The 26,755-nt window shown below is 38.5% G+C and overlaps 1 protein-coding gene across 3 annotated transcripts in view; it reads right to left on the reverse strand.

The window, feature by feature from the left end:
- IFT56 (intraflagellar transport 56) overlaps nt 1–26,755 on the reverse strand; it is a 53,141-nt gene that overhangs the window by 18,493 nt on the left and 7,893 nt on the right. For 2 of the 3 annotated variants that reach the window (XM_080606339.1, XM_080606340.1), the window contains 10 exons: nt 25,542–25,656; nt 17,932–17,981; nt 14,296–14,441; nt 13,076–13,247; nt 12,594–12,668; nt 11,262–11,364; nt 9,787–9,842; nt 7,960–8,013; nt 7,459–7,522; nt 805–893 (listed from right to left, as the gene is read on the reverse strand). In XM_080606339.1, coding sequence (XP_080462465.1) covers nt 805–893; nt 7,459–7,522; nt 7,960–8,013; nt 9,787–9,842; nt 11,262–11,364; nt 12,594–12,668; nt 13,076–13,247; nt 14,296–14,441; nt 17,932–17,981; nt 25,542–25,656 — 924 coding nt within the window. The remainder of the gene's footprint in view (nt 1–804; nt 894–7,458; nt 7,523–7,959; nt 8,014–9,786; nt 9,843–11,261; nt 11,365–12,593; nt 12,669–13,075; nt 13,248–14,295; nt 14,442–17,931; nt 17,982–25,541; nt 25,657–26,755) is intronic. The other variant, XR_013955619.1, reaches the window with a different exon arrangement.

The raw sequence follows: 26,755 nt of genomic DNA on the forward strand, positions 1-26,755 counted from the left end.
GTGTCCCTACCCATGGCAGGGGGGTTGCAACTAAAGGATCTTTAAGGTCCCTTCCAATCCAAACCATTCTATGACTCTATGACTCTATATGTAAGTTATAACTATTTCTATCCATCACATACAGGTGATCTGATAATGCTGCAGTATGGTAACTGCAAACTCCTCCTTTCGCTTTAAAAAATGTAACGTTGCCTGCAGTGTACCACTCAGATTACTTCTGCAAAAATAACATTCTTAGTTCACTGCTTTGGTATTGGTAATACTGCACTATCTTAGCTCTTCAGTGACTGTTTTCTCTATAACATATAAACTTTATTACTTCCAGGGTCCTTCCTGTCTTTTCTTCCTTACACACTCTCGTTCATCATACTCATGTCCCCAGTCCTTAACTAGTGAAAATTATCTCCATCATTCATTTGATAAACCTTTAAAAAAAAAGTGTTTTTTCCTCGATGCTGCCCAGCTCCATAAATATCCATAAATTATTTCATTGTCTTCCTTTAATTATCGCTATCTTCTTCTGTGATGCCACCAGAAAGCCTGATAATGGTTAAGTTACAAGTGTGTTGAGACCACCATGTCCACCATGCTGCACAATGCCACCTTACAAACTGCTTCTGTAAATTTGGATCCATTTGCTGTATTGACCAACTATGTGCCACTGTTGTTCATGTGTTTTTGTTGTTCCTGTTGTGTTTCTGTACCTTTTCCTGTTTACATGCTGTCTCATGCAGTACAGTGTAATTCCATACGTAGTGATTCTATGCATTATATTACTACAAATGCTAAATAAATAATACTAACCTTGACTGAGTTAAGGTAAATCAGGACATTACCAAACTGCCTAAGAAGAAAGAAGCAGGAGGCCATGCACTGTCTCCCTGGAATGGTATCTAAAATTCAAAAGAGAAATGCAGATTTGTAGAATTTAAAAATTATGTGGTAATGGAAATCACTGCCAAGTTTGCTGGCAACTATGAAAGCAGTTAACTTCTAAAAATAGTGTAACTTGCCTTTTCAGGCAAAGGACTACACTAGAGGTTAGAAAAGCTATTAGATCATCTTGTCAACTTTCTCTACAGCATACAATAACTATTGCAAGACTGCATTCACCAGCACATTCTACAGAGACGAATTGTTTAAGTAACAGGACTTTTTCCATGACACAATCTTTGCAGCATTATTTTAATGTGAATTATTCTGACTCTTAGGAAACAACACTTGATACAAAGCCTGAGTTTGTTATTCTAAGCTTATACCCTTTTTGCTTTAAAATTACACTCTTCACTTATGCTGGACAAAGAAGCTCTACATACTTCATTTTAGTTCCAATAGGAGAACAAACTTGAGACACTGAAAACATTATCAAAAATTTTCAATACATACACAGGTTAAAATACAGTATGAAAATTCATTTTCAGGCATTTGGGATTACCACATTGTTCACAAGATATAAAGCCATAAATAAGTCAGACGGATCAACTCAAATGAGTGTCAGTAAACTTTCCAGCCATCTGTGTCATCATTAATTTGCTGTCATGTACTCTGAAATTGCTAGCTGTGTTACTGAAACACTAATTCAAAGCAAGATTCTGATGCAAGTTTACTAGGACTAATTCTTTTTTGATCCAGCCAGTAGAGACTGCTCAGAGATGGATGAACCCAAGTAGCGGCTGGGAAGACATAAGCACAAGTAGGGTACTACATCAAATGATGATTAGAGAACGTGTTGCTCCATGCTGTATGGGGATGTGACAGGAGCTCAGATTCTAAGGCTACCAACAGCCCTGAAGTAATCTACTCTTTCAAGATAGTTATCATCAATCCATCCTCACCAGAAAATTAAAATATATTTTCTGTATACAGAAATATATATCTGAAGACCAATATTTTGACTCTGCACCACAGCACAAAGCATAGCTATCCACTGGAAAGCTGCAAATTCTGTCTTTCAAGGTAAGGTAATAATTATTGCTGGAAAGCTCTATATAAGATATCGAAATGTATTTGAGAGGAAAGCAGAATATTCTCATTTTTCATTCTATAGCGCTAGAAGATACTGAGCTTGGGTGTCCTAATTTCCATAAAGGGACAATCCATCCTTATCCATGGCTGAATGACATCATTAAATTCTCCAATTTAGGAGAATCATTTAGTTATTTATAAAGTATTTACCTGGGAGAAGAAACTCGCCTGTGCATTCATCTGCCCTTTTTCACATGTAGGCATACCTATCGTGACATATATATGCCCTGATGGGACAGTAAGAGAAACGCTTTTCCTTTGTTCCTCTATTCTTTTTTGTTGTAATGAGAATGCAGGTACCTCAGGAATGCCCTTTTTCTCTCATATTCGATTTTCGAGGCTCAAACCCCCAACAATTTAGACAAAACCCTACAAAATGCAAGTGAACATTTAAAGACTTAAAACTGAGAATATATTTTCCAGTAAAAATGAATAACTAGAACCATGCTTTTCTTTTCCCATATATGATGAGAGATTTTCTGCGTTTCAGTATCTAGTCTCATATCCACATTATGGCAGGAAGTTATATTATCCCAGCATACTATCCTTTAATGCAGGATTTCCATGAAAAAAAAAAAGTAAAACATCTGTACCTCTCATACATATCAGCACTTAATAGTATGAATGACATGAAAACAAAAGTTTTATAGTTCTAATCCATCCCGTGTGTCTTATGCAGGAAGAAGGAAAAGTTCCCACTCTGTAAAGTTACTTAGAGTGACCTAAGAATACCTCAAAGAAAAGACTGCAAAAAGACTGTGGTCCAGAAGAAATGTCTTGTTCCTCCCATGCAACACCAGTGGTGCCTGACTTGGTCCTAACAAGACCACAGAAAATGGAAAGGGGTGCTGTTCTCCACTATGTTGTCAGTATAAATAGGGTAGTTTGTAGGACTTACGTTCAGCACCAGAAACACTGTATTTAATGGAAATGTTGTTGTTCATTTACTTTCATTAATGTTCCTCTTGCCCCGCTTCCTCCTTATCTCAGAAATCTGATCTCCGTTTCATTTTCTACCAAGCTGAGACACTGAGAGAAGATCGCTTACAGCATGTGAATTATCTGCAAAAGTCTAGTTATATCCTCCTTTGTAATGCCAATTCTATTTCATGAGCCATTTGGGATTATGAATTTTTATTAAATATTAAAACACAGCTGCTGTTCTGTGTGCTATTTATTGCAGTTAACAGGTGAATACTGACTGCTATGCTGTGCTTCCTGGTTTTGTTTTGTTTTGGTTTTGCTTTTCGATGTCCCCTCTCCTCTTAAATTACATAACTTGCAATACATCTAAGCATTTCATCCCATGTTGGAAAGGACTTTCACATTGAATCTGTTTGCTTTATGTTCCTTGAACCTCTGTGTCACAGATCTAATTAACAGCAAAGATTCGATTGATCAATCTAAATGACCTTGCAAATACATGACACAGTATTCTTTATAAACTGTGAAGAATATTTGCAAAATAATGCAAGAATAAAAATTCTTGCAGCTTTTCATTCATCTAGTCATAAGATTTGTACAGTTAACAAGAGCAAGTCAGAAAGATGGAAACTTGTTCTGAGAAAATATTCAGCATCTTCATTTCGATCCATTCATTTTTTGATAATCCATATTGAAGTCAGGAGCCTTGTAGGCCCAGTTACAAGAAAAGAAAGAGCACAGGATTTTCCTCACTGTAGTGAGCACAAGCTACTTTTCCACTCTAAGTCTGAAAAGCAGCTAAGTAATTTGATAAAGATCTCAAACAGACAATGTAACTCCTTGCTAGGATTGGCACAGTGGGAAGTGCTGAAGTATGACGTACATGCTTGAATAGCATGGCTGGCAACTTAGCGAAAGCCCAAGTGTATAAACAGTGAGAAGTCTGTTCTCCATTCTAGATGCAGCAAAACAAAGGCAGCATATTAGAAATGACCACAAATACACAACATAATGGTTAATAAGCTAAGTAACTTAAAAAACATTAAAATGATCATATGGAGTGGATTCCAAAGTTTAGCCGGCTTAGAAGCTTGCTTAGTAAGAATACATGGCTATGGAAAGAATATGTTCTAATTTCACATATAATACACGATATGGTAAATAATGCAACTTCCTTAGAAGCTTCTCCCAGCATCCAACAATCTGCTCTGACAGATCTGTGGTTCCTAACCACAACCGAAAACTTTGTGTTCAACAGCCAATGTACTTTTCTTCTACGATTTTCGTTATATCTTTTGGTTCTTGCAAGATTCTATATCCAAGAAGTTGTGTTATATGAAAAAGTAATTTGTGCCATTTGTTTTTAGCTACCTGGCCTGATGATTTATTTCAATGCTCTTTAGGCTTTGTATGGTACAGTGACTAATGTTCTCTATTTATCTTCACCACATCATTTACAATGTTCTGTATCACGATCATAACTAAACTCAGTCATCACTTTTGCAGGCCATGTACCTTCTTTTATATAATCTCTCCTTATGCAAGAAGCTATCCCCTTTTCCTTAACCTTGCTGTCCTTGTACCTTTTCTTGTTCTACCATATTCTTCTGAAATGTAAGAACAAGAACTGCAGGCAATATTCAAGAAAGGGAACTATATCTGTAACAATTACACAGTAATGATTTTTGTTTTGTTCTCTCTTTCCTCATCAATTCCTATGGCTCTGTTCAACTTTTCTGATGCTTCTGATAATTTTGCAAATATAGTTAACGTTTTTTTCCTCGTATGTACTACTTTGTATTTATCAAAGCTAAATTTAAGTTGTGTATTATTATCCAGCCTCATATATTCTTCCACAACTTTCATCATTGTGGAAGCTTTCATGCCTCCTACCATGAGGAATTCTGTACCATTGGCAAAGGTAGTCATGTCTTTATTTGCCTCCTACAGCTTATTAATTATGAATATGAGCCCTTTCTTTAGGGAAAAAAGAAGGTTCTTTCAGGTGTTTGTATTAGGTTTGCTTTATCCTTTTCACTGCTACTTCACTACAATTTTTCTGTTACAAATGAGAAAGGTTATTATGTAGCTACTCTTCAAAAATTAGGTACTGGAGAATTTTTTTCATTTTCTTTGCTAAGAAATGGGTTTTGAATTTGATTGTACTCAGATCATTGTAACAGAACTGGATTTTGATCATAATATTTCAAATCAAGTTCTATGTAATAATCTCTGTATTGGTTAGAAGTCACCTGTTCATTTGTGTGCTCTTTCTAAGAAAGAAGAAATCTTAGAGTTTAAATTTATTGTCTCTGTATCATGCCATGTCATTGCATCTACCAGGACAGTATGGGCAGAACAGAATTCTCAAGCTATTATTTAATTATCTATAAAATCTCTAAGCTCCTTAATATGCCAGTCACTGTTCCCATCCAGGCTGGTTGGTGAATAATTTAGCCTCAATGCTATGTATATCATATTAACTGAGTGTGCAATTTAAAACAGGTTTATGTTAATCACTGATAAAGAAAGCATATTTACTTTACTTTGAGAGAAGGTTTCTGTAATGCTTAGAACCATTTCTCCACTGGCATCATCTACTTTGTAACGCCCAGTTGGAAATTAAATCCGAACAATATCCTACACATTACCTTCCTCCAATCATGCCTTTTAAATGATTTTAGGTCTACAGCCTCTTCTAAAAGCAGGTGTTCCACTTTATTCACCCCCTTATAAAACATCTAATATTTGTACAAAAACACTTTCATATTTGGTTTTCATGTGTTTGCTTTCTGTTATGTCCTATCTCAACTGAACTGTTTATTTCTTCTTCCTTTCTACAGTTTGTTCACCTCCACCTGTCCTTCGTTTGAGGATACAGAAATCATTCTATTTTGCCTTTAAAAGAGGAGTTACCTGCTTTTCTCTGTCAGCACTCTTCCACATTTTTAAAAAGGTAACAAAAGTTTTTAAATGGGAATAACAACAGTGTAAAATAAAATGCTTGCAGTACTAACATTTCCATTCAGGTTTACACAGTACCAATCTTTCCCACAGGCTGTTTCCCTTCCTGCTCAACTGCCTGAAAAGCACCTTCCTAACAAGACAATATTTCTGTTCCTTAATCATATCTTAAATCTCAGCCTGTCTTGTTTTGCAGATTGGTTTAAAATATTTCAGAATAAAATTAATACTTTTAGCTTCCTAAATTTAAATTTTGCTTTTGGGTTGTATCTTCACTATACATCTTTTCAGGATATCTTTTCTCTGGCTTTCTCTGTATTATTGTTATCCATGTGTGCTATGATCACTCATCACACTTGCACGACTGCCTTAAGAGATCCAACAGCATCGTATCCATCACCCTGTGACTTTACTGGCATCACAAACCCAGTTAGCTATACATCCAGTAACAGAGTCCTCCACCACTACAGTTCACATTGCTTCTTTCTGTTAGCTAGGATTACAACTCCAAAGGGATGAACTCAGGGCAAAAGGAATGTGTTAAGGAAGGCTCATTTATAGGATCACTTTCAGTGACTGCAAGTGTGAGAACAGAATGGCTCAGAAGTATTTCTGGGAATTTCATCAGGGCTGCTTCTCTGTCTCTCAAACTCCTTCTCTTCAGGCACTATGAACAAAGGAGACACCATTCTGTTTCTGAGGGCCATGAGCTGTCTGCTCCATAAGCACGTATAAGTTATCTGTCTACAGAAATACTGACAATACTGTCAGAAATACTACCAGTATTTCTGCCTATAGAATAGTGGCAATGCCCACATTTGATCCGTATTTGAAGCTGTATTTCTGCTGAGCTTGTTTTCCAACTACTGGCTTTTTTTTGATTTGGGACTTTTGCTTTTACTTTGGTGAGGGGGAGGGAAGACAAGGTCTTTTTTTGGCTGGTAGTTTAGTTATTCTTTGTTTTATTTAAACTTATTTATTTATTCTTGTTAGTCTATCAATTTTTGCTGTTTTTGTGTCTTATCTTTTTTTTTTTTTTTTAAATTAAACCAGCAAGTTAGTCCCAGAGACTCCTTTTCTCTCTGTAGCCAAATTCCTCTCTCTCTTTTAATCCCTCACTTCCAGGGACACACTGTGCTAGGACTCTACATACTTGATAGGCTTGCAGGCTTTCATTAGCAGTCCTAGATTTGTACCTGTTAGTGTTTCTACCACGCACTTCATCCAATTATGCTGTTGTCTTCTGTTTCTATGGAGGGGATTATTAATATAAGACAAGCTGCCACAATGTCTGTCAGTGAAGACTAGCAGTTTGCAGTATAGCCTCTTTTCTGGCCAAATCCATATAGTAAGGTTCGGAATAAATCGAGCCTTCTAATTTAAACTTGCAAATTTATTTTGTACTATAAATTAGACTTTCTGTTACTCATTATAGCAACAAAAATCCTGGCACTAAGCAAGCAACAGTTAGATGAAGATATGAGGGTATATATTTGGATATCATAAGAGGGATTACGTAATGGAGAAAGAACATTTCAGACATACCACATTCACTGGCTGATTCACCCACCAACTGGAAGAACTGCTGAGCAATTTTCAGGTGATCTCTCTAAGAGAGGGTAAAAAAATCCAGCATGAGTTCCAGAGTTGATACTACAATAGACAGTAAAAATACACTTTGAGGACAGATAGATGGGAGAAATGAAGCACAATAAGCAGGCAAACTGTGGATGAAGTAAAACCAGAAAAGGTAAAATAGGCCACTGTATGGGCCTCGATACACTGGAATACAGCAGAAAGCAAACAGGGTTGTGGAAGCAGGACAGGGAAGTCAAATTCAGCTTGATTTATTTTCAGGACTAGTAACAGAGATTTGCAGTTCATTCATTATGGACTGAGAACTGCGGGGAGGAAGATGATGATGAGACTTGGAGATCTTGCAGTCTAAATGTGAAATGACTGCCCCTTTCAATCTATTCCAGTTCCTACAGATCTGTTCACATCCTACTGTTGAAGAAGCTGGAGAACCTCATGGGTTTAACTCACCGAAATCATTTCTTGTCCAAGAGCTGCATTTACCACTCCTTTGAGGATGTACTCCTGGAAAAAAAGAGGATCAGAGAAGACAATGTGAAGATTTCAGAAGACACATTACAGCGTGTCTGTTTCTTCCTAAAGTTAACTCTATCCCAACTCAGTTTAATAGATAACTGATTATTATGATAACAAGTGCTTCAGCACAGTGTTGTACATGGTTACCCCTCAAAAATCCATTCTACTTGTTAACAAGTCACTACTGTTAAATATCTGGGCTGCAGAGAGGAAGTGTGTTTTCTGACAAAAAATTATGCTCAAAGATGATTCACCAGAAGTTACACCAAAACATAGTATCATGCCCTCTTCACCATCGTCTGGCCAATAATCAAGTGCAATATTGTTATATTAATGCACAGATCCCACTTCTAGTACGCACATTGGTTACCTGTAATCACCACCAATCATGAACCAAAATGCATGGCATTTCTCATCAGGGTAAAAATATCAAGAGGTTTGTGCTCATGCTATTCTACTGAAACTGGGAATAGGAGCAGAGTACGTTGTAATCTCTACCATGAGCTACGATGATGATTTCTTCACAGAGCAAGATTTTCTCAGCATCTAATAGACTTACTTGTCTTGTTTAAATTTTATAATTCAGAGTTCTAGCTATCTATCTGTTGTAGTAGGTACTCCTGATAAACTCAGACAGCCCTAACAGACGTAAACACAGGAAAGGAGGAAAAAAAGACGTACAAAGACCAAAATCAGAGTGTAAGGAAACAATCTAAGAATACTAGCCTGCATACTACGTAATCATTTCAGTACAACAACTCTGTTACAGATGCAAAATTAAATCCTACAGACCCCATGACAAAGAGGAAATTTGAGAAGAACTGCAGGAGGATATACAAGTAGTTTTGCAAGTCTTAATCGGGAGTTCATTTCAAGTGTGAGTGAGAAAATGTAAAAAAAAAGCACAGAGATTCTCATTTTAAAATTTATCAAGTGGGTTATCAAGAACGATATAATGGCATTTATACTAAGCATGTATGGGAAAACTGCAGGGAGAAAACAGAGGCTAAAGAAGCAATACCTGCATAAAGCTGCTCAAGTAAGCATTGCTATAGTGAAAAATGCAAGAAGTAAAAAGCAACAGCAGAAGATATCCTCAGCACAGAATCATCAGATCTGTGCTCAAGGTTTAGCTTTTCCCTCCCTCCATTTAATCCTCACACATACTCATGAAAGGTCTCTTTCATGCCCAGCTATGTGATCTTTGGAAAACAAACTGCGAAAAGGAATAAATCAGAGACTGAAGATGTTGGAACAACCACAGAAGAAAATGACAGTATCAGTTTTCACTCATTGCAGTTAAAGTGAGATGGGATTAGAAAAGACAGATTATTTAATCTGTTTAATTTAATTTTGCTCATTTTTATTGAAATGGCTTCAGGATGAACCACATGAGCATCTGAAGTAGCAGATCTCAGGGCTGGTAACCATCACCAAGGCAGAAGTGACAAGGAACTGTAGTTAGAAGAGGGCTTTTGAATATGCACTAATGGTTGGCTCCGTAGAACCAAGTCTGAATACAGAGTTGTATTCTTAGTTGACCCTAGGTGTGCAGTACTAAACATGCTAAGTACTCATGTACATACATACAATACTCTATAAATGAGTGTTAAGTCTAGGACTGATAGAAGGATAAATCACTACAGTTTTAAGAGTGGGAATGGGGCAAGCTGTCCTCATGACACCAGTTTTGTATGTGACAGATTTCGTGCCTATTTATAACCTCTGTCTTTATGTACCATGACATCAGTTTCCAATTACCTGTGGAGCTGTAGGTTCCAGGTCTTTAATCAGGTTATAAGCCTCCTGCACATCATCTGAAATACCACGTGTTAGAATGCATGTCAAACCATAGCACACTGTATTAGAACAAATCACTCTTCCTCTACAACGTTCCCCAATACACAGCCAAAGAAATAAAGCATTTAGACAGGAGGAGAAAGGTAACTATAAATCACTGTGAATTTATATCACAATGGTGATGGTTTTCCAGAACTCAAATAACAAACATGGAGTGAGTAATAGCTTCTTTATTACTACAATTTTCCTAGTAGAGATGACTTGGCCCCTTATTCATAATCCAGTGGACACCTTCTCAACAGTACAAGGTCAAGATAATAAATACATCGCTTTCCTGTCATATCTCTTCTCATATTTATTTACCCCTCAAGGAAAATAAGGTAAGATGGTTCTGGAGGGAGACTTCATCTCTTCCTTATCAAAATTTCAAAATCTAACCAGCAGCTCTTACCTGATACTAATTCTAACAAGCAAAAAATACTACTAGTACAGACCTTTAACTGTAAATTTTGAATTCAATAAACAACTTCATGTCTCCCCAATAAATAATTGAAAAGATCCTAAACATTACGAAAATGCCCACTGAACTGACAAAATTTTGTTAATACAGCATTATAGTCTGCCTATAAGAACAAGCCTTATCAAACAAAACGTGGTTTTTTTTTGCTAGTACATACCAGCCATACACTGTGGGGACAGTATTCCAGGGTGACTTAAGGCAATATACATTGGAGCTGCCAGGCTACAATTCAACACCTGACCAACACGTCTGCTTTCCTACCCACCCCCTTAAGCAGTCACATAGTAAGCCAGCACAAGGTACTAGAATAGTCAAAAGTAATCTCATTTTATAAAAAGTTAGAAATAGGGGTTTTGTTTTTGTTTGTTTTTTTTTGGACTAGCTCACCTCACCAACATCCAGCCTGCACAAGCATAAATGCTGGCACAAAGGCAAGTGACCGGATCACACTACTCAGGGTAGCTGGCAGGGTATGAGAAGAAGCCCTGCAGCAGCCCTGGTTTTCATTGGTGTAGACCATTAACACAGAATTATGTTCTTCAGGCTCTGACAGAAGCTCTCTAGCAAATCTAGGAGATTAAGACTGGATATCTGGCCCAAACCCCTAAAACTTACTACCTTAAAGAGATGAAAAAAATGAGATGCAAGTTTGTGTTTCAGTCACTCCAATTCAGAGCATCTTTATCAGAGACCCTGTAAGTTTTGGAGAGACAGCTGTAGTCATTAGAAGTAATGATTTCTAACATTCTTAACTGATCTAGATACACTATTAAGACTTTTAAATATTACATATTAATATTACATATTACTGTAAAGAAAAAGAAGAAAAAAAACATTTCAAGGAGTAATCAGTTGAGATCAGATGAGTAAAAGTCATCCCTGAAGCCATGAATGAGCCAGAGGAAGGTGTATTTACCTTGCCGGAGATAATAAATCACAAGATTCAGTCTTGCCTCAGGAATAACATCAACCAGAGGAGGCAGGACCTGCAAAGCCCCTTCTCCTCCTCGGAACACAACCTGCAGATAAAAGCAGAGTACTGAAAAACTGTGTATTAGAATACTGTTTATGATCTCTTAATTTAATGAAATTAGTTCTTATAGGCCTATAATAATAGCAGGAAAAGGTCAATGGGACTGGCAGTAGTGTAATCCCTGCTTTAATACAACAATAAAATTAATATGGGAGGCAATCTTTATTCTAAAGAATATTAAGCATTTAATCCATCAGCTGAGATTAACTGATTTCCATTTTTAGCAGCTCAAAACAGTGATACATAACACATTAAACATTTTTAAGAATATGTCCTAGAATAAAAGTGAGGAGAACATGTACAAAATTGTAATTTGCTTATGATGTATTCATGTATACAAAAAAATAGGCTAAAAACTTTACATTTGTATAGAATGCTGTAAGATCCTAAAATAATCAGGTACAATCAATGCTTTATACTTCAATCTCACATGACAGTTCCTCCAACAAAATCTAATATACTGATTCAATAAACTCCTGACAAAAAGACCAACACGCAAAATACAGAATGTTAACTTCTGAAATCAATTTTAACTCTTGGTGCAAACAAGAACAAACAAACTAAACAAAACAACAAACAAACAAACAACAAAGAGTTATCTTGTTGTGACTGTTCTTGAAAAATGATAAAACAAGCAACTGGCCATCATTAAATAACACCTAGTGCCAGTTGTTCAGCAAATTAATAATACCATTGTGGGGAACACTAACAGGTGATTAGCGACTCTTACTAAAGAATACACAAATACTTTGGCTCGTATCAGTATCTTTTTCCCTATGAACTCCTTCTAAAGTACTTTTTAGATAAGTGTTCCTGAATTATCTGAATTCCACTGATACTATAGTCGTATTAAATAACAGTTCAGGGGCATGCATTCTGGCTTGCCTCTATAATATCCTTATTGACTAGGCTCCACAAAATAATTTTGCAAGGGTATTCTTACAGGCCATAAATTATTCTGATATGCCTTTGGGGTAAAAGCAACAACATTCCTATTTTCATAACACTGTCTCAAACTGACAAGGAAAGAATGCTGGGGAAAAAAGCACACTTGATGGCACATTGATTATACAGGTAGGTTTTCTGGAACGGGACTAATATGGCAGCGGAGATTCAAAGGTTTGCAGTTCACAAAATATTCCCTTTCACAAGTCATCAGGAAAAGCTCTACAAATGAGGGCAGACCATATGAAATCCAGGAAACACATTACTTACCAGATTGTGCTTAATGAGTTCCTTGCCAAACTCAAAAGATGATGAGGCACTGTCCGTCAAGTTCTTGAGCTCTGCCTGGATTTACATACATCAAAAAGTTTAACGAGAAAACAAAAAAAGCACACAAACATAAATGAAAGTTTGTATTAGTCCTAAATCTGACCAGAACATCTCCAGCAGTGCTGGGTCACTGGAAGAGTTGTGCCTTCCCAATTCTACTTGATTCTTTTTACCAACTGGGTAATATTTATAGAAACTAGGTCAAAAGTAGACCAGGAAAACTGTTAAGACCACTGTGCATGCATGTGGACTGGTGGCTTAATACCAGGGAAACTGAAATACGTGAAATTTCTAAGAGGACACAATGACATTTGATAAAAGGCCATTATCAAAATTACTGATTAATACAGATAACAAGGAAAAGTAACATCTAAGTGATCTTGAACGAAAACAAAGGCAAGCAATGGCTGTCCAACAGATACCTCAGCAGCCTTTCCATTGTAAAGTCGGAAATGGTTGCAAGCCTTAAGGTTAAGAGCAATGGTGCTATCAGGAACCTGCTGAAGATAAACAGCTAGCACTTCCTGTGATACATCGTAGTAGTCCAGTTTATAATAGCATAGGGCCACATATACATTCAGAGCCAGGTACTCCCTGCAGAGCAGAGGAAAGAGGATTAAAGACAACATTTAAATCTACTAGATTCTATACATCTTTTACAAACACATCAAAATTGAGGTTTCCAAGAAATACTTTCTGGGTACTTTTCTACCTCCAGATTGTTATATAAATTGCAGAGATCCAGTTACAGATGTACATTAGTTTTTTCAATGTCAGCTATTGCAACTTTAAAGAATTACATGCAAAACTGTTGGTTTGCAAATCTTTGAAAAGGTGGTAATTCACACTAAGGAAATCCACAGAAAATAAGTACTGTACTTTTGGCCTGGCAGAATAAGATTTTCTATGCAGTATGTGCAAAAACATTTAATACTGACATAAAACTTCGAAAATATCTGAATGGATCTGAATTGGACTTCCAAAAGATAGCTATATATTCTGGGGCAGCAGTTCCTATTTTACCAAACCATATTTCCAGCCACTTGAGAATTCATTTTGTTCCTTGTTAAATTATCATCTCAGAAGTTGCAGAATATGATAGAAAAAAACGAGTGTTATGAAGGATAAATAGAATGGAAATAATTCCAGACTAAAAGAAATGTAAGGAGCTCTCTACATAAACACTAAGAATTTTACGGATTGGGTAATACAGATAGACACAAGGTCAAAAGCAGACAACATGAAATGTTACAAGCGAAGGAGGAATCAACAATCACAAGCAAGAGTCACCAGACCGGTCATCAGAGAAAGAGCGAGAACATGAGAGACAAAGCAGGTACATAACCATTTGTGATTTTAGAAGAAATAAGTAACAAAATAAAGAAGGCTCTCAGAATGAATTACAAGAAAATATCACTAAAACAAAGCAATAGAGAACAAACTTCTTTCTTAAACATGCATTTTTCAATAATGATTCGCAATGAACAAAATTGAGTGGTCTGCAACTTGTGCACATTTTGCAGTTGGAAAGGGGCATAGTAATTGGGGAAAATTCCTACTTTCAGAAAGCAAGCAACTAACTGGAGTTAAATACCAACAGTATCAGAGACACTACAGTAAGGTTTAAAGAAGAGATGCCAACCGATTATCAAGAAGAATGCGCTTGTAGATATCAATAGCTTCTTGGTAGTGGGACCGCATGTAGTGGATAGATGCCAAACTAAGCTGATCTTCTGTAATGTCTTGCAGATTCTGGTGAGAGCTCATCAATTTCTTCTCATCACTGAACTAAAACAGAAGGTGTGACATTCTCAGAAGAGTTCAGCGAGAAATACGTTTTAAGTTAATTAGCTGGATTAGTTTTGCCCTTGCTGGCAAGTAGCAGGTGACTCATTTTTAACATCTGGAAGAACTCTGTTACTTCAAAGTTAATTTGACTGGTGAAGAAAGCCAAACATTAAAAGGCAGACCAGCTGAAACTAGATAAATATGAGGCTAAAACTAAGTACATATTTTCCTTTAAGGTGTGATTTAGACATAATTACATGTCACAGATTCACAGATTCACAGATTTCTCTAGGTTGGAAGAGACCTCAAGATCATCGAGTCCAACCTCCGACCTAACACTAAGTACTCCACTAAACCATATCCCTAAGCTCTACATCTAAACGTCTTTTAAAGACCTCCAGGGATGGTGACTCCACCACCTCCCTGGGCAGCCTGTTCCAATGCTTAATAACCCTTTCGGTAAAGAAGTACTTCCTAACATCCAACCTAAAACTCCCCTGTCGCAACTTTAGCCCATTCCCCCTCGTCCTGTCACTAGGCACGTGGGAGAATAGACCAACCCCCACCTCTCTACAGCCTCCTTTCAGGTAACTGTAGAGAGCGATGAGGTCGCCCCTGAGCCTCCTCTTCTCCAGGCTGAACAAGCCCAGCTCCCTCAGCCGCTCCTCGTAAGACTTGTTCTCCAGACCCCTCACCAGCTTGGTCGCCCTTCTCTGGACTCGCTCGAGCACGTCCATGTCCTTCCTGTAGCGAGGGGCCCAAAACTGAACACAGTACTCGAGGTGCGGCCTCACCAGAGCCGAGTACAGGGGCACAATCACTTCCCTCGACCTGCTGGCCACACTGCTTCTTATACAGGCCAGGATGCCGTTGGCCTTCTTGGCCACCTGAGCACACTGCTGGCTCATATTCAGCCGACTATCCACCAATACTCCCAGGTCCTTCTCGGCCAGGCAGCTTTCCAGCCACTCATCTCCCAGCCTGTAGCTCTGCTTGGGGTTGTTGCAGCCCAGGTGCAGGACCCGGCACTTGGCCTTGTTGAACTTCATGCAGTTGACCTCAGCCCATCGCTCCAGCCTATCCAGATCCTCCTGCAGAGCCTTCCTGCCCTCGAGCAGATCGACACACGTACTTAGCTTGGTGTCATCTGCAAACTTACTGAGGGTGCACTGGACGCCCTCATCCAGATCATCGATAAAGATATTAAAGAGGACCGGCCGCAGTACCGAGCCCTGGGGGACTCCACTAGTGACCGGCCTCCAACCAGATTTGACTCCATTCACCACAACTCTCTGGGCCCGGCCATCCAGCCAGTTTCTAACCCAGCGAAGCGTACGCCAGTCCAAGCCCCGAGCAGCCAGTTTCTTGAGGAGAATGTTGTGGGGAACGGTGTCAAAAGCCTTACTGAGGTCAAGGTAGACCACGTCCACAGCCTTTCCCTCATCCACCAAGCGCGTCACTTGGTCATAGAAGGAGATCAGGTTCGTCAAGCAGGACCTGCCTTTCATAAACCCATGCTGACTGGGCCTGATCGCCTGCTTGCCCTGCAAGTGCCGCGTGATGACCCTCAAGATAATCTGCTCCATGAGCTTCCCCGGCACTGAGGTCAAACTGACAGGCCTATAGTTCCCCGGGTCTGCCCTCCGGCCCTTCTTATAGATGGGCGTCACATTGGCTAGCCGCCAGTCAACCGGGACCTCCCCCGATAGCCAGGACTGCCGATAAATGATGGAAAGCGGCTCGGCCAGCTCCTCCGCCAGTTCTCGCAGTACCCTCGGGTGGATCCCATCAGGCCCCATCGACTTGCGCACATCCAAGCTCCGTAGCAGGTCGCCAACCATTTCCTCATGGATAGCGAAGGCCACATCCTGCTCCCCATCCCCTTCCACCAGCTCAGGGCACTGGGTGTCCGGAGAACAACCGGTATTGCCGCTAAAGACTGAGGCAAAGGCGGCATTAAGCACCTCAGCCTTTTCCTCATCCTTAGTAACTAGGTTTCCCCTCGCATCCAGTAGAGGATGGAGATTCTCCCTAGTCCTCCGTTTCGCGTTGATGTATTTGTAAAAGGATTTTTTGTTGTCTTTAACGGCAGTCACTTGCATTGCTGGATAAGAGAGGAAGAGCTGAATTAATTATTTCATAACCAGAATTTTACAACACAAGATTTGACTGTTACTTTTCAATCTAGCTGATTTTTTGTTGTTTATGGATCCAAAACTTATTTCTCATGGATAAACATCAAAAAACCACAAGCCTTGCCAACACACAAGAATTAATCTTCACAATACTTCTTTACAGCACCAACAAGTTCACTTTCATCATCGCTTTAAAATTCCAGTTTAACTAGACCATTTACTTTTAAAAGCTTTGTTGTTTAATGCATAACAAACACACAAGGGTAAAAACAAGCACCAGAGTTAAACAATCACCTTATACTTATATTACAATAGTAAAGTTGAGGCTATTCAGCAATGACGTTCCTCAAATCACTTATTCCAGTGTTTCCCTTTGCTGGTTCTGCTAATGTCAGCAGCAGTAATTATGAATTTCTCCTACACACAAATTCTATCTTATGCAACTTCATCTAAAACATTTATCTGCTCTGTTTTTCTTTGAATCCTTTTTCTCCCTTTTTGAGACAGTTACACAATGATACTCTGGTCTAAAGGCAAAAGAACTGTTTAACAGAACTAAATCCAATGGGCTTCATATTTTCATAAAGTCTTTTATTCCAAAATACTAACTACATGAACTAGGAATTATTCAACTTCTCTTTATCATAGGCATCTGTAAGAGCCAGTGCCACTACAAAAACGTTTAAAGATTACTTCCATAAACTTACAGAGATTCAAGTAAAGAGAATCTAGCATCAAAACCAACACTCAGTATTTGTATTTTCTTTCACCCAAAAGTCTCTTCAGTATCACATTACTTGTTAGGTATAATACAGGATGGCATGAAACCAAATTTAAGGGAAGACAGCTATGTGTGGTAAGCGAAACAGTCATTTAACTGTTGAAATTAAAGTAAATCTCATGCCATAAACATTATTACTTCTTGGATACTGAACAACTTAAGAGGACCAGCAACAACATATGGACCTTTCTGGTCAAATTGCTAAGTATAACACAGTTGCATTAGGAAATCTTGGTACACTTCAAAGAAAAAGAAAATAGTAGCTTATACATTTGCAATTCTGTTCAAAATCCTAGGTTCCTTCTAATTAAAAATAGCATCGAGTTCTTATTTTATGACTTACATGAAATGGGTGGTAAGACTTTATATACTTGCCGAGGGCAATTATTCTGAGATCCTGTTTTCACACTTACTTTCTCCTCCACATTTTAATACAGTAGGGTGGTTGTAGAAAACCTCTGTTCTCCTGCCACCACAGATATTTAATTATTTGGCCAGGTTGCCAGCATAAATTACACATTACCAAATTGAAAAGAAAACAAAACGAAGTGTGAGTGAAGAAAAGACATTATACCTTATGTGCCAGGTGAAAGAGTAAACGGTTCTGGAGACGACTCTTAGGTGCTAAAAGGAAAATTCATTAAGTAAGTATCTCTGCAAAGAACAACATAGGATATATTTTTTTTTACTATTATTAACTCCCTTTCTCAACAGCCATGCAAAAACCAATGCTTTCTTGCCTCCCATCTTCATTCCCTGTCCGTTTCGTTTGAAATCCCTGATGAAAATACTTTTTAATTGGCCTCTGCCTTCCATGAGACTTACAACTTCAAGAATTACACGACCATTTCTCTGCAGGGTCTTCTGGTTAATTCTGTGTTTTTGCACAAGTGACACACAGCACAGCATCTTTTATATAATAAGAAAGCAGCAACAGAAACTCAAAGTTCTTTCTACAACGTTTAATATTTGAAGAAAATTGAGATTCATAATTCTAGGAATCTTTTCAACTTTCAGGGTATTGCAAATTCCATTGTTGCTGCCTTTTGGCATACATAGTTCTAATATTACTTCTGTCCTTAGGAACAAAAGGTACATGAATGAATCCTATACTCCAAGCAAATAAGATTCAAACTAACATATGGAGAGGAGTGGCTCTCTAGTGCCACTGAAATTCACAAAATTTCTTGCTCTAGCAGGTTCAGGAATTCCATTTAATACACTTCATATGACACAAACTGTTAACTGTGGAGTTTTAAGTCTCTAGAGAGAGCCTTGTGCATCACTGAGAGTGACAAAGGTCCTTGGTCAACAGAGCTATTAACTTCTTTTGTGAGCAATCTTCCAAAAAGCCTTCCCTTGTTTCCTGTATTTTCTTTAGCCTACTCAGCTAATGAGCACTCTCATTCTTGCTCAGACCAACCAGCTGGCAACCCATGTTCCACAGAAAGGATTTACATGGAATCTTTACAAAAAGCAGAATTACTTACTGTGTTTATGAGTCCAAGAAAGTGCAGAGTTAGCAAAGCAATGGCCTGTAACACAAGGCTATAATTCTTCTGACATCCTAAACCATGAAAGAGGGCTCAAACCACCAAAACCTCTTTCTCTTCCCTCTCAAAGATGGAAGTTTCTGGTAATAAATTAGATTTTTCTGAAAAGCAGTTTAGAGAGGGATTTCCAGACTTACTCGTTCTCCACATAATAAGGAAGCTCTGTAACTCAGCAAATAATGCCAAAAAAAACAGGCTGTTCTCATCACTGTTAAGGTTCTCTACCTACTTCTGCTACACACAGCAATTGTTTCTTCCCTCTCCTCCTTTCCAAGCTGTTTTATTAAAACGTGTTCCTCTGTACCAACTACTCTAGAAAAAGAGGACAGTCAATTTTATCTTTAAAGAACTGCTAGAACAGAGGAGTACCAAAAGGAAAAGGTTGTATCAGAGTTCTCACAAAATCACATCTTGCAAAGTATTACTAACAGAGCATCAAGTAGTTAAGAAGCTAAATGGTCTTCAATCTAGAATATATGTGGGAATTCTCATTAGCCTAATCATTAAGGAATGGTAAGTTTTTCTGATCTACAGTCAATATTGTGTAAGCTGCAGTAATATTATAATTGACATCATAGTACATTCCAGAAATGATTTTGTCCATTGAGTTTGAAGGTTAGAATACCTTAATTTAAATGCGAGTTCTTCAAAATGTTGGCAGCAGTGATACCACAGCAACTCCCCACGTGCCTCAGCATTAATTGATAGGTTTCAGTACCAAAGTTTCAGAGGGTTGCACATGGACCCCACATGTGCTTTTGTGCAAAACTTAAACCAACCACAACTGCTTTTCACAATTCAAAACATTTGGTCGTGAAAGACTCCAAAAATACAAGCAGGACAGACTGGTGAATTTACACTGAAAATAACATATTGTATAATCACAGTGCAAAAAGTAAAGACACCAATGTTCTTTTTTTTTTTTTGAGTAGGTTTTGTTTCTTTTTCTGAATAGGTTTTAGCATTAATTCCACTCCAAGTGACTTGCAAGCAACATTGCCTCAAGAATCTAAACTGAGGAATTCTTGTTTCACTGGTCAACCAGCGACTGTCGTGCTGCCCTCTCAAACCTGGCATTTGATCTGACATTGAAATTATTATTTACTTCTTGGCAAAAACTAGAGTTACTCCATGTTATCCTATACCTAAAAACATGCAAAAGATAAAAACAGAGTTCTGGTGGTGTGTATGGGCATATGGAGGAGGAAAAAAAACTCCTCTATTTCATAAATCACACGATGCAATCCATTTGATATTCTTTAAAATAAGACACTTTTACTTGATACCAGCCAGGTAAGAAGAGGTACAAAACCCCAAAAACGTAGTCCTGTTGATATAGTAAGCAGAACCATGGAAACATTAAATATCAGTAGTTTCTTTTCTCTCAGTACAAAATGCATTTCTTGAGGAAGACAGAGAGACATACAAACAAGGTCATGTTAATTTCCAGGTAGACTTTGGTACTAAGTATTGGATATAGCTGTTGTCAACCACTGCAGCGGGAAATGATACAACTGTCTCATCAGAGGTGATGATTTTTTGAGGAACGCTAGGCTCGTTCTTTTATTACTACCTGCTGCTATCAAATTTCATTGTCACCGACCTATCAATGCCACAGAGAAGCAAAAACATCTTTTATTATGCTTCTTTTTCAAGAAAGAGACTGTTTGTTTGTTTGTTTAACTCAGCATTGAGCAATCTAAGGATCTTAACAAATATGATGACAATGCTGCACTGCAATAAACTGGACCCTGCTCCAGTGCCTAGTATTGGCCTGGTACTGAAGACATCATGCAGGAGCCGGACAGGCTCTCTTTCTAGTTCAGAAACACACCAGTATTTCTATGCTAGAATTTTTGTCGTGATCAGTGCTGATGTTCCAGGTACTAAAGTCATAGCTGATGTGGAGCTTAAAAGTCTTCTCCTATCTTTTATGTGCTGAAACTGAACGGACACTTACTTAAGTATTTGTTAAAATATAATAAGCAGCCACAAGTGTGAAGGAATTTTTCTTCACTAACTCTTAAACAAAAAGTGAAACTCTCTAGAAATGGCAGCTCAGACTCTTGGCGAGTTCCATGTTACTACCACAGGCAGTAAGAGGAAGATGAACATGGCCAAGAACAATCTGGCATCTACCTCTCGTAAAGGTGTAAGGCAATGTTGGTCACGCATCCAGCACTAACAAAACCCATCTAGCAAACATAATGCCTACACATACTCTACAGAAGTACCTCACATGCTCACAGGTGTTGAACTCATCCTAAACATACAGAGCTGAGAGCGGGTAGGAGTGGAACAGTGCTGAGAAGGTTCCAGCCAGATAACACAGAAAGTATGACCAGAGAAAACCCTATTCCACTGTTCCTTAGCAAGAATGCCCTGCTCACCTGAACACAGTAGCTGAATGAAAGTCTCTGTGCCTCAGAACCACAGTCTTTCTGGTGGAGGGAAATTGCAAGGGTACGGGAAAAATGTGAGGAAAAAACACGGTCCAACAGCGAAGCTCACACTTTCACACACTTGAATAGCTCAACTGTTCAAAATTTTCTTGCATGAAATCTACAGAGGAAATTCTCTGAAATTTTCCCATTCCCAAAATATTTTTATTTTCTCTCAAAAGTTAGTTCAACTATGCTCAGTTACTTGCAATATATACACATTTCATCTCAGTTGTGCCTAAGCAGAGTAACTTGAAGATAACTGAAACAAAAACAATAAATTATTTGTTCAGTAGATTCCACTATGTGTTAGAAAGCAAAACAAGAAAATAAGGTTAGTAGTTTTTAAAATTAAAATATCTATTTTCTGATATTTTCACTTGTGCACTTTGAAAGTTCCATATATCAAACTCTGCTGTTTCAAAAAGTACAGCTAAAATGCAATGAAAATGAACTACTGTTCTCAAGAAATACCATACTAGCAGAAAGCTGATAATTTTGCACATAGGTGAACACGCAGCCTAAAGAAAAAGAAAACCCAGCAGTTTTTCCATGCCCTCTTGCAACTGCACATTTTCACTGGTGACAGCTATCTGACACCTGGCAAACATTAGTGCATGCATAAGCAAAACAGGTTTGGAAAATGCCACTATTCTTACTAACCCATCTCTGTTCTGCTTTTGTGCAATACTGCTCCTTCCAGTATAGACTGAAAGGAGAAGTTTCACTGTTCAGTTGAACCACATTCTGAGCTGACACACACAGAGTTGTGAAGAAGCAAAGTAATTATCAAGCTTTGCCATCAAAAAATAGAAGGAGGGGAAAAAAAAAAGCAAAACAACAAAAAAAAAAGAAAGCTCTCATGACTGGTTAAGCAACACAACCCTGCCTGTGCATGAATCTTAAATTTAATTGTAAAATTCCATGCTTACCCTAAAAAGACTGTTTTTCATAACAGATTTAACTGCAGCCTCACTTATGTGCAAATCACATTTGCTGGCATATATTTTGTGGTTTAACATAACACTGTTGGTTCTTGTATTTTTCATATTGCAGTGCTAGCCAATGGCTTCTGAGAGCACAGTACAGGCTTTTAAATACTAGGATTAGGTTGCCAGGATCCCTGGTCCTTGTCATTTATTTCTTGAAGGCACATGACCTGGGAATGCAACATAAGACTATTTTGTTTTATAATGAAAAAATAGCAATTAATTGTTATTTATTAAGCCAAGATGAAGACTTTCAGCCTCATTCTCCAAAGCCTGGATGGGCTCGCACACACTAAGGAAAACATTTGTTCAACCCACGCATGACAGCACAGATGCAGAAGGAATAAACAAAGCATCACTTGGCAGCTTGGCTACAGGATGACTACAAAACAACAGTAGCTGACTTGAAGTAACTCTGCCTTCATCACAAAACCAGGAACATTAGTAACTATAACGTAAGGGGACACCAGGGAAAAAGAAGAAGCCAGAAATATCGGAAAGGAATTTGGAAGAAAGCCTAGAGGAGATAAAGTACAACTATAATGAAAAACCTTCAAAGAAGGATTCTTCTTTACTGACTTTTTCTTCTACTTCTTAGGTTATATCTGGAGCAATTCTGGTTTATATGACTTTTGATATACACATTTATTCTTTCCTGAGAGAATGTACCATGAAGATTTAATTAAGTAATGACAAGCTGAGAGAACACTTCACATTTAGTATAAAGTAAACACAAAACCTCACTCCAGAAGAGAATGCAAACTACCTATCTTGTGTGAAACACAATAATTACCTCAGGGCTTTTCACCCTAATTTCCAAATTTTTAAACATCCTGCATATTTTTCCTCAGACAGCTAACAATAATTTTAAGCAGCAGCAAAAGTATGTGGCAAGAAGGAACTTCTATTTGATTTCTAGATACTTATATTTTTATGTGGAAAAACTATTCCAGAAAGCTACTTGACATTTATGTTCCATTTCATGCAGATTCCAACACTGTAGAAATTCAGAACTATAATTGAAAATAAATTATTTCTCTCTCATTTGTTTTAGCACTGTGCTGCTTTCAGGGGCTTCACATGTCAACTGCAGCAATAAACAGCAAATAGTATGCGAAAATTCAGGTCAAATAATCCTGAAACAGCAATGGTGAGCAGCCCAACACAAACGATATCTATCATTCATATAGCAGTGTTAAAGGCTAACAGGATAAATGATGCTCTAGAGATATCACCTGTTGTGCCCACTACTCAGGGAAATATTTTGCTTCTTCTGGATCTTTGCAAAACCACAAAAGAAGTCACACGATGTTATGGCCTCAGCTGTTACTAATCATCACTGATGCAATTGAAAGATACTAAAAGCACTAAAAGAGGATATATATTGAGTGAAAATAAAATGATTCAACCACAATGTCGGAAAGCCTGAAGTGACAGGAGTGAAAAGGGGAATATACAACACTTGCCCTTTCTCCATTGAAAGCTTCCAAGTGTTACAAATTTTCAGCTGTGACTGCCTCCCCACCAAGCTTAAGCAGACAGGAAGCATCAGTATTACAGTACTCATGAGAAAGGCTTAGCATCTCACTACAAGAACAGGCATGCTACCCTACTTAAACAATTACATAAAAATCAGGAACTGACATTACCAGTGTTAGCACTAAGCTATTTTCTGTTCCCTCCTGCAGCTACTTTCCCTATGTCATGCACTCCTTTCTTAATATTCCTGCCCTTTTCTGTTAGTGGTTAGAGTACCACTAACCGCACCACGTACCTTACCACTCGCCATGCTGCTAAGCTGATCTGAGGGGCAGGGAAACATTAACCTTCCTCACTTCCAGCTCACAGCTAATAAAGATGCATGCCCAGCTGTGCATCTGTCATCTCTAGAATCGATTACTGTAATTTGCACTATGCGAAGCTGATGACAATGAGCAGGCTCCAACTGGTACTGGACACAGCCACTTGCTTTCTCCATCGTTTATGTATAGTGACACCTCAGGATCTATTGTCCAGTTATTTTTAGTTCAAATCCTAGATTGTAAACTCCTAAACCTCAAGCTTGTGGTACTTTAAAGATAAAATTATTACCTGTGAATGCTAAAATTTTACACACTTCTTGAACAACGTGGATCACTTCTTGAACAATACAGATCACAAATCAACAATACAAAATACAAAGCCCTGCAGGAAACTTTTTATTTTTGGAAACAAAACATTTTCAATTGTGGGAATCAAAGTCAGAATGCTCTTTCAGAGGACTTGAACGAGATACCAGAATCTAGCTATTTCTAAAAAATACTATAAAACTGTCCTCTTTGGAGGGGGTCCTCCACAGTAGCAGAAAATACACTATTATTTTCTCCCTATTTCCAGCCCGAGACTAGAAAACTAAAGAAAGAAACAAAAAAGAAAACAAAAGACTCATTGAGAATCTTATCCTAAAAAGGCAGGAGTCAGAAGCTGACTGAGAACATCACTACTATTAATTCAACTTAGAAAGCACTGAGATACTATGGTAATGGGAAACAATATAAATCACTAAGATAAACGGAAAGTGATGGGTAACAAAATTAAACTGCAGAAACATTTTTAGGCAGTAAAAATTGCCTTGGAATCTAATTTCCATTTCTCTTTTTTCAATGATCCCATGCATGTTCAGATTAGAGTGGAACTGTAATAATGTGACTGCAGCAAACTCCACGCCTTGAAGAATCAGATCCCTAATATCTAATTTACAAGGCAATAAGACCACCTACTAAGTCACTCAAACTGTGTAAACAGAATTCTTGTCCACATAAAAGAGAATGCTGAATTCTTTCATATGCTTATTTTTTGATAGTATCACTATCCTAATTAGCTTCATCTGCACTGGCTCAGAGACATGGAATCAGTCAAAAGAAGAGTAACTTTTTGCTGCTGGTCAGCATATGCTGGGTTTTGTATTTAGAAATTAATCAGAGAACTTATTTTCCAGATGCTTCTTTCAGTTCCAGCTGCTCCACCTGCCCAAGCTATTTTTAGGGAGCAAACTGCATTATAACTCTCATGTTGAATGGAAAAAAATAAACAACAACAACAAACACAGCTCAGAATTATCCTTTATTCCTCCGAAAAAAAGCACCAGATACTTCCTCTGGAAAACACTTTTAAGTGTTCAAGTCAACAAATAGTTCTTTCCATCACAGACATACATCTCACCTTTCAAGGCTGCTTGTTCAGCTTGCGTATACATCCCCAGGAAGAAGTAGGTACATGCCAGGTTTACCCAAACATCAGGATTGCAAGCTGGTTGTTTGGTCAAGGCCTCATATTCCTGTAACAGAAGAGGGGGATGATTTGTTTTTAATTGTTTAAAAGCATAGGTGTGTATTAAATATAATTTTTTCTTCCATCATTTAACAACGTATTTAATTTTTAACAGCATATATTTAACAGTATATCAGTCTGATGTTGGTGCTGGGGAAGCTCACGGAGCAGATTATCTTGAGTGCCATCACACAGCACCTACAGGGCAAGCAGGCGATCAGGCCCAGTCAGCACGGCTTTATGAAAGGCAGGTTCTGCTTGACGAACCTGATCTCCTTCTACAACATGGTGATGTGCTCACTGGATGAGGGAAAGGCTGTGATGTGGTCTACCCAGACTTCAGTAAGGCTTTTGACACCGTTTCCCACAGCATTCTCCTGAATAAGCTGGCTGCTCAAGGCTTGGATGGGTGTATGCTTCATTGGGTTAAAAACTGGCTGGGTGGCTGGGCCCAAAGAGTCATGGTAAATGGAGTTAAATCCAGTTGGAGGCCAATCAATAGCGGTGTACCCCAGGTCTCAGTACTGGTGCCAGTTCCCTTCAAAATCTTTATCAGTAATCTGGACAAGGGGATTGAGTGCACCCTCAGTAACTTTGTGGACAACAAGATGGGTGCGAGTGTTGATCTTCTCAAGAGTAGGAGGGCTCTGCAGAAGGATCTGGATAGGCTGAACCAATGGGCTGAGGCCAGCTGTATGAGGTTCAGCAAGGCCAAGTGTCAGGCCCTGCACTTGGGGCACAACAACCCCAAGCAGCGCTACAGGCTTGGAGAAGAGTGGCTGGAAAGCTGCCTGGCAGAAAGGGACCTGTGGGTATTGGTTGATAGCCAGCTGAATAGGAGCCAGCAGTGTGCTCAGGTGGCCAAGAAGGCCAACAGCAAGCAACCTGGCTTGTATCAGAAATATTATGGCCAGCAGGGCTACGGAAGTGATTGTCCCTCTGTACTCAGCTCTGGTGAGGCCTCACCTCAAATACTGCGTTCAGTTTTGGGCCTCTCACTACAAGAAGGACATCGAAGTGCTGGAGTATGTCCAAAGAAGGGCAATGAAGCTGGTGAAGGGTCTAGAAAACAAGTCCTGTGAACAGCAGCTGAAGGAGCAGGGGTT

The sequence above is a fragment of the Anser brachyrhynchus genome (assembly GCF_964034855.1).
Source record: "Anser brachyrhynchus genome assembly, chromosome: 1".
NCBI lineage: Eukaryota > Metazoa > Chordata > Aves > Anseriformes > Anatidae > Anser > Anser brachyrhynchus.